General features: G+C 53.9%; 4 protein-coding genes across 4 annotated transcripts; all 4 read left to right on the top strand.

Moving 5' to 3' along the window:
* Nucleotides 1-899: 899 nt before the first annotated feature.
* Nucleotides 900-2,959, top strand: UHO2_01412 (uncharacterized protein; the record flags this gene model as incomplete). The annotated part of the gene is made up of 2 exons (XM_041553879.1): nt 900-951; nt 1,200-2,959. The coding sequence occupies 2 exons, from the start codon at nt 900-902 to the stop codon at nt 2,957-2,959; spliced, it is 1,812 nt and encodes a 603-aa protein (XP_041409813.1).
* A 999-nt stretch (nt 2,960-3,958) lies between these two features.
* UHO2_01411 (uncharacterized protein) lies at nt 3,959-6,229 on the top strand (the record flags this gene model as incomplete). Its single annotated transcript, XM_041553878.1, has 1 exon — nt 3,959-6,229. The coding sequence occupies one exon, from the start codon at nt 3,959-3,961 to the stop codon at nt 6,227-6,229; it is 2,271 nt and encodes a 756-aa protein (XP_041409812.1).
* A 1,933-nt stretch (nt 6,230-8,162) lies between these two features.
* Nucleotides 8,163-8,556, top strand: UHO2_01410 (putative mismatch base pair and cruciform DNA recognition protein Hmp1; the record flags this gene model as incomplete). Its single annotated transcript, XM_041553877.1, has 2 exons — nt 8,163-8,188; nt 8,286-8,556. 2 exons carry the CDS (start codon nt 8,163-8,165, stop codon nt 8,554-8,556), a joined length of 297 nt encoding a protein of 98 aa, XP_041409811.1.
* Nucleotides 8,557-9,920: 1,364 nt separating this feature from the next.
* Nucleotides 9,921-14,267, top strand: UHO2_01409 (uncharacterized protein; the record flags this gene model as incomplete). The annotated part of the gene is made up of 1 exon (XM_041553876.1): nt 9,921-14,267. One exon carries the CDS (start codon nt 9,921-9,923, stop codon nt 14,265-14,267), a length of 4,347 nt encoding a protein of 1,448 aa, XP_041409810.1.
* Nucleotides 14,268-14,319: the final 52 nt, after the last annotated feature.

Here is a 14,319-nt window from a genome sequence, read left to right as displayed (position 1 = left end):
TGAGCAACTGATGGCAGGAGGACACAAGACGTGCGTAGCGCTAGATTGCAATCCAGTCAAGAGCCTTCGCCGCTTATCGGAAGCCTTCCAACAGTGGTCGACGATCACACGTTCACTCGAGCTGGGGCTGCAACGGAATGCGGGGAAAATAGAGCAAAAGCTTGGACCCGCGTTTCTCCTCATCATGGCATCCACAGCCGCGGCTTCTGCCTAAGTCTGTCTTGCATTGATGCACAATGAAGCGCGAGAACTGATCGGAGGTCAGAGCAAAGCAGTACATGAATTAGAAGGTGCGGCAGAACAGACTGAGGTGGCCTGGCAACAGTAACAGCGGTTCCCATCAATTATCGCTGCTTCCGCAGCGGGGCCCAAGCTGGCTCATACAATGCCGGCCTCAAGTGCGACTTTGGTTTTGACCTTCTCCATACACATCTTACGCACCAAGCGAGCTGCATTCGAGACCCCCCACTGCGGCCTTCATCCTGCTCTCTTCTGCCTGGGTTCCAGATCCTCTCTCAGTCGTTGTGAGCTCGACTTGTCATCCTGCCATGCCATGCCTTCCTTTTCCGCTGCAAATGCCCGTGATTGCGCTGAATGTGTGTGTGAGCTCCTCTTGGATCCCCCGCACAATCCCCTAACAAGTGTAGTGGCGGCCTTGGGAAGACGAATGGCTGATCGTATACTCATCATCCTATATAGGTTTGACCGAGTCAAAATTTTCTACCCCGTCCCCTCTCACCCTACCTTTCCCTGCTTCCATCCGTAACGGCACTCCGTCGATCAGTAGCGGATTCAACAAGCTCTCCATCTTGATACAGAGCAACTAAAAGCAGATCCAACTTTGTAGCAAGACTCACCACAGCGTTCAAGAGACGTTGCAACATCTGCAATTACTCACCATGGTCACTGAAATCGGCCAGAAGGAGATCGAGATCCAGCCCGGATATGTCGGTAAGTGAAGCTTCCTGCTACACAATCTCCACTGCCACACGTTTCCCATGCAGTCGCTTCGGCATCTTCTTGGAGCAGACATGCTTTCAGAGCAAGATGTTCGGGTTCGTGCATGCTGCTGCTCTCGGTCCACTGCAGATTGCAGATTGCAAAAACAGAAAGACTCGCATGGAGTCTTCACATCTAAGCAAATCCGAACATTTGCTGAACTACATCATCATGTTTTGCTTTGGTATCGTACGCAACAGGCAACTTGACAGCCGAACAAGAAGAGAAGCTCCAAGAGCTTTGGATGAAGTTCTTCGAGACTTGCGAAAACGCCGACGACAATGATACCGACATGCAAGCCAAAACTAAAGGCGGCGGAGACCTTGGCGGCTGGGACGAGAAGAAGTCCGGCCCAGATGGTGCTGGCATTCCCAAAGACGACAAGGCCAAAGATGAACTTAAGGCGCGTGAAGAACAGGCCGCTCTCGACGAGCTTCTTAACACCTACGGTCCCTCAGCACTGCGCAACACATTCTGGAAATTCGTCAAGATGGACAATCCCGACACCGACGTCCTGCGATTCCTCCGTGCTCGAAAGTGGGACGTATCGCGAGCTTTTGCCATGATGGCTGGATGTATGAAGTGGCGTCTGGACAATAATGTCGAGGAGCTCGCTGAGAACGGTGACTTGGGTAACGACAAGATCGAGAAATTCTTGGAACAGCAACGTAGCGGCAAGACCTACGCCATGGGAACTACCGACAATGAGATGCCCATCTGCTACATTCACGTCAAGAAGCATCTCACGTGGGGCCAGCCTGCCGCTTCCATGTCCAAGTACGTCATCTACGCCATGGAGTCGTTCCGTCTGCTGATGCAGCCTCCCAACGACAAAGTCGTCCTTCTCTTCGATTTGACTGGCTTCGGTCTCAAAAACATGGACTGGAACTGCATTCTCTTCATTGTCAAGTGTCTCGAGGCGTACTACCCAGAGTCGCTCGGCACTCTCTACATTCACAATGCACCCTGGATCTTCTCCGGTATCTGGAAGCTCCTCGGTCCTATGCTCGACCCTGTGGTGCGAAGCAAGATCAAGTTCACCAAGAAGCCTGAAGACCTCGATCTCGTCCCCAAGGAGCGCCTTCTTACCAGCATGGGAGGTGAGAACACCAGTGAGTTCGAGTTCGTCGAGCCTGTCGAGGGCGAGAACGACCAGACCAAGGATGAAGAGGGCAAGAAGCGCACGTGGAACAACTACATGTCTGTCGCCAAGGAGTACGAACAGATCACACGCAAGTGGTGCGAGACAAAAGGTCAAGACAAGGAGATCGCCAAGAAGCGTGAACTTCTCGTCAAGAAGCTGCGCGTGGCACAGTTCGAGCACGAGCCCTACTTCCGCGGAAAGGCCATCTACCACCGTGACGGTACCATTGACGGTCAGGGTGTCGTGACATGGAACTACAAGCAAAAGAACGGTGAAGTGATCCGACACGTTGTCGGTCGTCGATCTTGCGTTGCAACGCTGAAGAAGGAGATTGAGGAGATTGAGGGTGGAGCTGACCCAGAAGAGATAGAGAAGCGCATCGGTGAGAAGGTAGAGTCGGAAGGGCTGGATGCTGTCGGAGGTGCTGCTGCTGCTGCTGGTGCCGCTGCTGCAGCCGACGCTACTGCAGATGATGACGGTGAAGCATTCCACGATGCCCCTGTTGCATCGATAGCTGCGACAAAGCAGGCCGTCGGTGCTGACACAGAAAAGGTCGTCTCGCACGACGAAGCAGCAGCCAAGAAACAGTCCAACGGCCACGCCGACGCCAGCAATGGCCACGCAAATGGTCATGCCAACGGCAGCCTCAAGAAAGCGACCAGCAGCCCCAACGCTAAAAATGCAGGCAGCACCGACTACAAGACCGAAGACGCCGCTGAGCGTCGCAGCCTCACAAAGAGTGGTAGCATCAAATCATTGAAGAAGAGCTCGGGCTTTGCCAAGCTCAAGTCGGTCATCAACCCCGGCAAGGCCTAAGCATGCTCTTGTCCTCTCAACCAACTCCAATGCTTCATGTCCCCGGCGTCTGTACAAGTCGCACTTGTTTCTCGGATACCGAAAGATCAATTGTTCGTTTTCTCTAATATGTAGTGTCTTCGTTACTCTGACAGCTCAATAGCTAGATACCTTGACTCTTAGATACCGTCGGCCTCGTTCGTGAAGCTGCAGGAATGTGCATGAGTCCAACTGACTAGGCCTGGCGCTTTGCATTGGCTTATCTCTTATTGGTCGCTGACTTATACCATTTAGGTTGTCAAGTCTGAGAAGAAGCACGTTATCGGATCCACAACTACGAGGGTCGTTCTGTTCACATCAGGATCAAGGTCAACAGCCAGACCGTCAGTTCGTCCCTACCCGATAACGAGACCGAAAGCTTTCTTTCACCAGTGAGAGGTCAGGGAAAGGTGAGACTGCAGCCTAATATCAGTGTTGACACTGGTCGATGAGAAAGGACTGTTGTGGTCGTGATGACTGGCAGGGTCGCCCTTTCGCTGTGATTCCCAATCATATCTCCTCGGATTCGCCGGGCCCGCGGAAAGGGTTCAAAGCAGAACAATTTCGCAGCGCACGGCCGTGTTTGACAGCCTTTCACTTCTCTGTGCACACCTTTCTTCCAAAAGATCCGCAACCTTCATCGCGATCCGTGCATTGCAGCAGGGAAGAAGGAGGAAGGGCATGGCTGCAAAGGCCCGCCGACCGACAAGGTCGTCATGGCCGACCCTTCTGGTCAAACCGAGCGCTCCTGTTCGGGTCGCAAGACCTTCCCCACGGAGCACAAAGGACAATCCTTCCGCTTCACATGGGCAGCAAAGCAACCATGGCTCCGACAAGAAGCAGTTTGTCGCTCGACAGCAGCCAGGACTCTCGCCGCCCACAAAAAGCCTCGTTGTCCCTTCGTATCATTCTTCTCGACTGCAACGTCTTCATCGAGCTCTGTTTGATAGCACTCACTCCAGTTCATTGTCGTTCAACAAGATGGCGCCGATCGCAGTATCCCCAAGATCAGCACCGGCAGTGCCCAGCAAGCCAGTCGACGCAAGCACCGCGAGGAAAAATGCAAGAAAAGTCAAGTTCGCATCGTTCGATGTGACTGACCAAGTCTTTTACCGATCAGCAGATGGCTCTTGCTCTGCGATTGTCAACCTCAAGCCCATTGTACCTGGACACGTGCTCGTCATCCCAACAACACCATATCACAGGCTGTTTGAAATTCCGACAGACAACATCGCAACACTATTCCAGAGCGTTCAGGAGATCTCAAGAGGACTCGAGAAGGTGTTCAATGCCGACGCTCTGACTGTCAGCATTCAGGATGGCGAAGCTGCTGGTCAGACTGTTCTCCACCTCCATATTCACATACTGCCCCGCAAGAAGGGCGACATTGAGCCGAATGACTTGATCTACGAGCATCTGGAGCAATGGGGCTTTGATATCCAGAAGCTCCTCAACAAGGATACTGTCCACAAGGTCGACGCTGATGAAGACAGGAAGCCGAGGTCGAGGGCAGAGATGCATAAGGAAGCTGCTTTCCTCAGCTCCTTCTTCACCATTCAAGGCAAGTTCGATGCCAGCAAGATCGAAGCATTCCACTCGGCACTAGCTAAGCGAGCCTCAGAAACCCAGCCATCCGTTACACAGAAACGCTCTCGAGTTGACCGCCTTCCAGTGACACTACTGAGCGGCTTCCTCGGCGCAGGCAAGACAACTCTTCTCGAACACATCCTCACGTCAAAGGATCACGGCCTCCGTGTCGCCGTCGTTGTCAACGACATGGGCGCACTCAATATTGACGCCTCTCTTCTCTCCAACCACCGCGTCACTCAAGCAGAAGAAAAGGTCGTTCAGATGCAGAATGGCTGCATCTGCTGCACGCTGCGCGGTGACCTGCTCGAAGAAGTAGCCACACTCGCGTCTAATCACGAGATCGACTACCTCCTTATCGAAAGCACCGGTATCTCAGAGCCAATGCAGGTGGCTGAAACATTTTCGGGAGAGTTTGCAGACATGTACACGGAAACGGCACAGGATCTCGAAGATGAGATTAGCGCCGAAGCGCAGAAGAAAGAAGAGCACGAGAAAGTCGCTGCTATCCTTAAACAGGGCGGACTGCCTGCTGTTGCCCGCCTCGATACTTGTGTTACTGTTGTCGACGCAGTCAACCTTTTCAACGACTACAACACCACCGACTTCCTCGTTGACAGGCATAAGGATGATCACGATGTGCCGGAAGAAGATGATCGCAACATCAGCGACTTGCAAACGGATCAGCTCGAGTTTGCAAACGTCATTTTGATCAACAAGTGCGATCTCGTACCGCAAGCTGAAGTAGACCGAATCAAGTCCTTCATCCGATTGCTGAACCCAGATGCCAAGATCATTCCAACTACCCGTAGTCGCGTCGACCTCAAGGAGATCTTGAACACCAACTTGTTCAGCTACGAAAAGGCTGCACTGGGTGCAGGATGGCTGAAGAGCTTGAACGAAGAGATCAAGCCCGAGACGGAAGAGTACGGCATCGGCAGTTTCGTGTATAGAGCAAGGAGGCCGTTCCACACCTCAAGACTCTGGCAGACGATCAGGGAGGTCTTTGTTGTCATCCAGAGCGAGTTCGTCGACGATGGTGAGGAAGAAGATGGTGAGGAGGAGATGGAAGATGAAGACGCCGATGGTGAGGAAGAAGATGGTGAGGAGGAGATGGAAGATGAAGACGCCGATGGTGATGATGCTTCCGAGATGGAAGTCGAAGCTCAGCCTCAGCTCAACCCACAAGCGCGTCTGGAAGCTAAGAACGCAAGCTCGACTTTCGGTCCCCTCCTTCGCTCGAAAGGCTTCATCTGGCTAGCTACACGTCCACTCATGTTCGGTGAATGGTCTCAAGCAGGCATCATGTTGACTCTCCAAGGTGGTGCACGCTGGCGATGCGAGCTGGACGAATCGATGTGGCCCTGCGATAAGGAAGTTGTCGAAGCGCTCAAGAAGGACTTCGAAGGTCCATGGGGCGATAGGAGACAGGAGATCGTGCTCATCGGTAAGAACATGCGTGATGGAGGCGAGAAGAGACTTCGCGAGGCTCTCGACAAGTGTTTGCTCACGGATGAAGAGATGAAGCAATGGGAGGAGATCATGACAGACGAAAGCAAGGATGTAAAGGAAAAGGAGCAAAAACTGCAAGAGATCTGGGAAGATGGATTCGAGGATTGGCCCGATCACGAAGATCCAGATGCTCGTGAGGGGCATGTTCACTGAGTGTTTACCTCTCCTCGTATACACACCCACACTCCACAGCCCAAAGGCGATCCAAAAGTCAAGCCAGTCTGGGTCACTTCGATCGGCATAGTCACCACTAGATGTACAATGCTTATAGAGTAGCGATCTAGAAGAAGCAGTTGCATCCGACCTGTTTGTCTAGATTGATCGCTCAAGTGAGAGAAGCGAGTTGTGAGCGGAAGGCGATCAAACCCGCCTTCACTCATCAACGAGTTGCCATGTTCTATCTGACTCACGCCTTCCAGCCAAGATCGACATCGGCAACGAAATTTGAGCTTTCACTGCCCTCATCGACATGTGGCATAGCGCTCTAATTACAACTCGACATCTACAAGCAACTCTAATCCCGTTTGGCACCTGTGTGACGGCTGTTTCACCGACATCATGGGATTGAATGGCAGGGTCTATGGCCAATAGCAAGCCTTGTCGTCTTGATCCATCAAAGCCGTTGCTCGGAACGCACACTTCCGTGCTTCCGTGTGCGCCTGTCGCCGCGCAAAGCCATCCAAACCTCCTTGTAGCAAGCATCAGCGAATGCAGCATTGCCGGTCGCTGAATCTAGACGGCTAGCGCCGGTCGGTCGGTCGTCCGGTCGCTAATTCTATTTCATCACTTGCCACGTCACCTACCACAATACATCACACTTCTCGACAGAAGATGCTCCGGCAAACGTGCATATCTCGTGTGCATCGGTGATCAACTCGTTTGCCGGCATGCGCAATCAATACATCATCGTGCGCTGAAGAGAATGTATGAGAAGGTACGCATTACCCGATGCAGGACACGATTGGAAGCACGCGAGCTAAATTTAGACTTTTCTTCGTTCCTCGGCGGCAAAGCGCGTGTAGCACAAGGCGCCCGTCGTCAACAAGTGACGTCATAGATTGGAGGGAAAACGTGGGGAAAGTCGCACACAATGAGCGGGAAAGGAGAACACGATCCACGTCTCATCGTCCGCAAAAGTGCTGGACGAGTCTCTCAACACATTCTATGCAAAACAGACGTGTGAAAGCCCAACTGTCTCTTACCTGTGCTTGTGCTCGGATCAGGCTACAGAAGTGATGCCATTCCGCAGGTCTGGCTTGTGCTCAGGTTGCACAGCCAACTAAGATCATGACGCTCGCTTGCATCTTTTGGCGAGGTTAGGGTCTAGATTGACTCCAACGTGATGGTATGAGTGTGTACGTGTGCGTGTTGCTAGGGTCTCATTTGTTTGCCACTCGAGCCTTGCCTTCCACTGTTGGTCGCTGTTGGTGTGGCCGAAAGTGACGTAGCGAAGAGCGGTACTAGCCTTTCACTCACCAATTGCAAGATGGCCTCATTGCTTCAGAATTGCCTTAGCAACTGCCGTAAGCTAGAACTGATAAAACACTAAAGCTGGCTCACGCTCGGCGGATGCAAGTACAGGAAGTGAAACGTTCGGCATGCGAATAAATGGGCGGATCAAGCAATCCGAACCAAAGTTTCGTGAATCTGTGTTGCAACTGCCAGAAATAGTGACTGCTTCTGCTCGTTCTACCTTGGTACGAGTCGGATGCCGGCAAAGGCAAGGCAAGGCAAGGCAAGGCAATCCTCAAAAGAATGCAGAGTGACGGTGTGGACAGGCTTCTGCATGCACAACTACAGGCGACGACGGTGAAGCGGAGTTGCGGGTCGAAGTTGAACGACGTCGCCTTGTTGGCGCCCTCTCTCTCACTCTCTCTCCCGCATACACAGTAGGAGAATAGGCATTTCCGTACTTCGCCTTTACCCTCACGGTCACGAGGGTTGGGTTGAGTCCAATCCTGAGTGAACCCCAGTCAGAAAAAGCATATAAGGATCCACTTTCCGCCATCCGCCACCCCAATCACTCATCACGCAAACACAACACAAGCTCCCTCACACAAACCACATACACAAACAATCTATCACGATGTCTGAGCCCTCCAAGGTCAACGCGTAAGTCTCTCTCGCCCTCACTCTGCACACATGTACACTTTTCGGTCAGTCGCTGACATATTTCGTATCCCATCTCACCTCGTATCGCAACACACAGTAACTACAACTCCGTCGCCGGTACCGTCAAGGAGACCATCGGCAACGTCACCGGCGCCACCGAATGGCAGAAGGCCGGTAAGGAGCAGCACGCCAAGGGCGAGGCCGAGTACAAGGCCGCCGAGGCTCAGGGTTACTCCGAGGGCACCAAGGACCAGGTCTCTGGTAAGGTCGACAACGTCGTTGGCTCCATCACTGGCAACAAGGAGAAGGAGCTTACCGGTAAGGCCAGGCAGGAGAAGGGTGAGACCCAAAAGGACATCAACTCCTAGACTTGCTCTTTATCAGCCGTACTTCCGAAGGACCTTTTCATAACGTCGTACCCGATGCAGTAATATAAATCCAACACCCCGATCAATACCGTTTCCGTTTGTTCATTTGTCGCGATGCTCACGGAGACTGTTGATCTTGTCGACTGCTTGAACTTGATTTGCAACACCATATTGCATTCCTTGATGACAAAGCTGGTCTCGCACCATGCGTGCCCTCTCAGGGTTGCTTATATGGGGCACGTCTCGATCTCCCACAACGGCACACAAAAACATCTAGACTCAATCGAAAGTACTGTTCTTTCGTAAATCAGATGAGATTTGGACCACAACGGCTATGTATAAGTCTGTGAGTGCTAGCTAATGTCTGTTGGTATGTATGCCGACCGGACAAGATTACGGCGGTTGCTGCTATCACAAGCGCACCAACAAGAAATGCGATGGTCGAAATTCCGATTCGAGAATGGTTGAACTTGCCGCGAACCAATGTTGCCTGCACTGAAAAGTATCTGTAACATCCCAGCAGCAACGCAATCACACCGAGCAGAATGGATGATCCTCCCAACGGCTTGCCTCTGCAGTCACATAGAACCGAATGGATGAACAACACGGTTCGACACAGGATGCACTTTTGGATGCCAAGCTCTAAATTTCAGCATCACGATGCAGAGAGGCTCGATGTCACGCCTGGGTACCCTCTCGCACGAACACTAGCTGTACGAGAATACTCAATTGATATCCTCTTGCACGAATACTCGTCGCGCAGGAAAGTTCGATACCTTGCATCAAGTGTGATACCTATCTTGCAAATCTTTGCTCTTACGATCTTGCTTGTACGGAAGATAGTACTTAAACCAGCTTCCATCTAGATCTCTTCTTTCTTGCAATCCATCAACTTACACCATTACGTCGCGCATACAGCTTGCGCACGTAATAACGTAACACTCGAGCACGCCAGACGATTTTTGATTTCTCACAAGACCAACAAAAAAGGTTCCAGACTTGTGGACACGTTGTGGGTGAAGGATCGATCTGTTAGATTGTTGTTGTGCGAAGGCAAAGCTGTGTGTGTATGCGAGAAGCGGTCTCAGGCCGAATTCGTCCTTCAGCCTCCACACAGTTGTGTGCTCTCCAGGCACTTTCGCAGCCTCACGCGAGCCAGCTGTGATCCGTGCGTCGATGTTAGGGGCGAAACACACACACACACTCTCTCTCTCCGAAAGCACAGCCGGCGTCGTTGCTTGTCAGCCATTGCTCCTCTCATCGTAGCACTTTCCACCTACAGCATCCCCACCAAAGACAGCGCAGCGCTTATCCTTGCCCTGGACACACGAACAGATTGGACACGGAAGAGCGCTTTTCCCAGGATGCCGACTCCGGCCACCTTTCCGTACCTGGCCAAGGCTACGATCAAGTACAAAAGTCCACACAAACAGGATCTCACCTTCGCAAAGGGAGAGACAATTCGTGTCACTGGTATCGCTCCAAAGACCGATGCAACTGAAGAGGATGGTGATGACGAGGATGATGATTGGTTGATTGGAGAGACGCTAGATGGATCTCGCAGTGGTACCTTCCCTGGAAGTTTCGTCGAGCCATCCGACGAGGTAGATGAAAAGCCTTCGCACGCGGCTGAGGCTACAATTGCAGAGGCCACGGCACCTCCATCTGCACCTGGTGCGATCCCGAGTGATGCACCCACCGACCATGAAAGCTCAACCATCGAGGAGTCTCCTGCGCATCAAGCTGACACAATCCCAGAGGCTGCACGGGAGGCTGCCAAGAAGGGCGAGACCGAAGAGGCTGGCTTTGGCGCTCCTTTGCCGCCTCGCCCACCTTCCCCGGATGCCGATGAGGCGGAAGCTTTGGAGAGTAGCGAGGACGCTGCTCAACCTGAAGTAAAGGCAAACGATGCTGCCGAGAACACAGGTAGCGGCTCGAAGCCAGCTGTCGGTGCCGCCGCTGCTGGTGCTGCTGCTGCCACCACTGCTGGAGTTGCCAGTATAGCTGCTGCATCTTCCACAGAAAGCAAGCCGGGAACATCGACAGCCGCAAAGTCTCCTCCTGCCATAGCATCCAAACCACCAGCCATGTCAAGCTCCTTCCGCGATCGACTTGCGGCCTTCAACAAACCAGCCGATCCGGCTCCACCTCCCATTCCCAAAGCCAGGCCCGGAGGATGGAAGCGACCCACTCCCGCTGCTACCGAGACCAAGCCAGTGCCTCCTAGTGCGCCAGCTGTCTCCTCCCCCGCTGCTTCAAAGCCACGACCCGTGACTTCTCCCTCTACCGAGGCAACAGAGCCACCAACCTCGACCGAGTCGTCCAGTGGTGGAGGTGGAGCTTTCAGCGCAGCCGACGCTCAAAGCAGTATCAAGATGAGCTTGAAGGAGAGAATGGCTGCACTGCAACGCAACGAAGCAGCTGCAAACGAGGCTGCCGCTCCTCAGCTCAAGCCAAAGCCTTCGGTGCCTGGTAAGATCGGAGCTGATCGTAGGAATGTTGCTCTCCAGGGCATGGGTCTTGCTCCTGGTGCCGCAGTACCGACTAGGAAATCGAGCGCCGAAGCTAGTGCCGATACTGGGGATGCTGCTGCTGCTGCTGGCACCACTACAGAGCCTGGAATTGTCGATCCAGAAGCCGCACCGACCAAAGCTGATCAAGCTGAAAACGACGCAGCTGACACTGAGGGAAAGGATGCAGCCGTCGATGAGGGAGGCGAGCAGGCTCAAGAAAAGACGGACGAGCCAAAAGAAGCTCTCACAGAAGAAGAGCAGGAAGCCGAACGACGCGCTGCGATCGCCAAGCGTATGGCAGCACTCGGTGCTCGTCGCATGGGTGGTGCACCCGTGCCTTTTGGAGCGCCTGCACCACCTAAACGCACTGGTACATCTGCCAGCATTGGATCAGCCGAAGGAACGTCTTCTGAGCCTGGCATCAGTATACCCACCGAGTCTTCGGCCTCAGCAGCTGTCGAAGATGCCGAGGAAGCTGCTGTCACCTCGCCTGTCGCAACTGAGGACAGCGGGGTTCGCTCGAATGCCGGGCAAGATGTCGCTGGTGAGGAGCCTAAGATCCTTGCCGTGCCCAGACGAACTGCTGCACCTCGCAAGAAGAAGCCGGTGCCACAGGCTGCTGGTGCCGGTGCTGGCGTTGCAGTTCTGGGAGATGATGTGGCTGCTGAAGAGTCAGAGACTGTAAAGACTGCTGGTGGGGCCGAGGCAGAGGTGAGCCATGAGGTGGAGTCTGAGCAGACAACTTCTGCAGCAGCTGTCGACGCCGACGAAGTGACGCCCGCTGACGAGCCTGCCGATGCCACCAAAGCAACTCAAGACAATGCCGGGCCCACGTCGGCCCTTGCGTCTCATGAAGCGGACGGTGCCCGCGAAGCAACCCAACAAGACACAGCTGGCGATGAGGCCGTCGAAGACGACCCAGAGATCGCTGAGAACCAGCGTCAACTTGAAGAGTACCTGCGTGGCGAGGGCTTCTACGAGGATCAGGTCGGTGCTGTAGCACCGCACGACGGCGCTGGCGCTGCTGTGGACGACTATGCACAGGCACCAGGTGCTGCTGCGACCGGTGGCGTGCCTCCAGACGATGTCACCTCTCCCAAGCCCCCTAGCCGACCTCCTAGCACTCGACCTCCCATCCCCAAGACGAGTCTTCCTCCTCCACCAACGTCTACCGAGCAAGACGGTGCGGCTATTGGACGTATCGCAAGCCCTCCAGCTGCTGGGTCGCGACGTGGAAGCTTGATCCCACCTGTGCCGACAACCCCTCTCCCAGTGCCGGTAGAGTCTACTGCTGAAGAGACTGAGGAGCTCCAGTCGAGCGTAGCGCAAGCCGAAGACGAGACTGAAGCTGCCACTGGTCCAGTGCTTGCTGCTCCACGCCCAAGGATGGCTATTGCCACTGAGGATCCTGAGGATGAGGAACTTCTTGCTGCTGCCGCTTCTGCTGCCGACGAGACGGCTGAGGCAACAATGCAGGCGGCCTCTCAAGCCGAGCCTGAACAGCAGCCGCAGCAGGAAGATGAGCTCTCTGAAGAGGAACAAGAAGCACAGCGACGTGCCAATCTTGCTCGTCGAATGGCCGCTCTTGGAGGGCAGAGGATCGGTGCTTTCCCTGGTATGGCTCCACCTCCTATTATGGGAGCACCTATGCCTGTCAGGAAGGCTGCTGTGCAGACTGAGGAAGCGGCTGAAAAGCAGCAGCAGCAGCAACAGACTCCTCAGGGCGAGAGCGAGCTTTCTTTTGTGCCTCGAGCAAAGTCGCCTGGTGCTGCTAGTGTTGAAGCTCCTGTACGACTTGCAAGTCCACCTCCTATGCCCACTAGTCCACCTCCCAAGCCTATGTCTCCTCCACCGCCTGCTCGAGCAGTCCCAGCACCAGGTGAGGCAGCTTCCCCATCCTCCCCAGTCCCGGCCACATTGCCGGGTGGTCGATCAATAAGTACAGTCCCCATGGCCAACTTGGACGAAGCCATCCGCTCCGCTAGCCCCGCGAACAGCAGCTTAGGCAGACGCCCTTCCATGAAGCCTCCCGTTCCTGCTGGTATCAGTGCCTCACACTCGCGTGATAACTCCCTCGTCGTAGAAGGGGAGGAGGAGCAGCGTGAATTGGCTACAGGTCCACCACCTTTGCCTGTTAGCCCGCCACCTTTGCCCGTCAGCCCACCGCCTCGTCCTTCCTCGAGAGCTCCACCTCTGCCGGGAAGTCATGGTGGTGTGCCTCCGAGAAGACAAGGTTCTTCTGCATCGTACGCTTCGCATGATTTGCCTCCGATCCCTACTACTGCTTCTCTGACGGTAGAACTACCGACGCCGCCCATCCCAGCGAGGACGGAGTCTAGTCACCCCCCTTCCCCTCCCTCTGCTGCCCCCGCTGCCGGTGGTTCAAGTGTGAGCATCGGCGCACGCCACTCATCCCGAGATCTTGACCTGATGCCTTCCTCTCGATGGTGGCGTCATGGATTGAACCCTCTCCGACTTCCACCTTCAGTCGCTGGTCGACCCGATGCAATCCTTTACGCTGACACTTCCTCGAACCCTGACCCTAACACGGGGGTTCAGGTGCACAATGCGGAAATCTTTATCCTATTCGAAGACTACTCCACCACAACCATCTCTCTCTTTTTCCAGGATGATGATTTGGATGAAACACAAACCAAGTTGGAGCAAAGGCATAGTTTCCCACCTCCCAAACCATCCCAAGCTGACCTGAAACAATGGAGTGCCAACATGGGTGCTACTGTAGCTAAACTCGCTTCTGACGCTGCCAAAGCAGGCAACGGCATTGGCGATGGATCATCACGCACATTCATCCAACACATCCTTGCCCAAACACAAGCCTTACCACCAGTAGGACTCTCTGTCGGAGCAACAGTATTGACGCAAGTAGGACCCACCTGTATGGAATCCAACGATGAACCTCGGCCAGGTGACATTGTCTATTGCGCAAATGCGGATTTTAAAGGCAAAAAAGGTTTGGCTCCTTATCATGCACTTTATGGTTCACAATCAGATCCGTTGCTGGCGGTAGTGGTCGAGGTTGAGGCTAAGAAGAATAAGTTAAGATGCATTACTCAGGGTAGTGGGAGTAAAAAGGGAGGAGCGGTGGAAGAGATTAGTTTGAGAATGGACGATTTCAAGTCTGGAATAGTAAAGGTTTATAGGGTAGCTCCTCGAGTTGGATGGGTTAAGGATTGGTAGTCGTCGATGTCGTCGTAGGATTTGGAAGTTTCACTTTGCAATCAAAACATCT

Source organism: Ustilago hordei (assembly GCF_900519145.1).
Source record: "Ustilago hordei strain Uho2 genome assembly, contig: UHO2_contig_02, whole genome shotgun sequence".
Classification (NCBI taxonomy): domain Eukaryota; kingdom Fungi; phylum Basidiomycota; class Ustilaginomycetes; order Ustilaginales; family Ustilaginaceae; genus Ustilago; species Ustilago hordei.
This window is presented reverse-complemented; position numbering and strand designations above follow the sequence as displayed.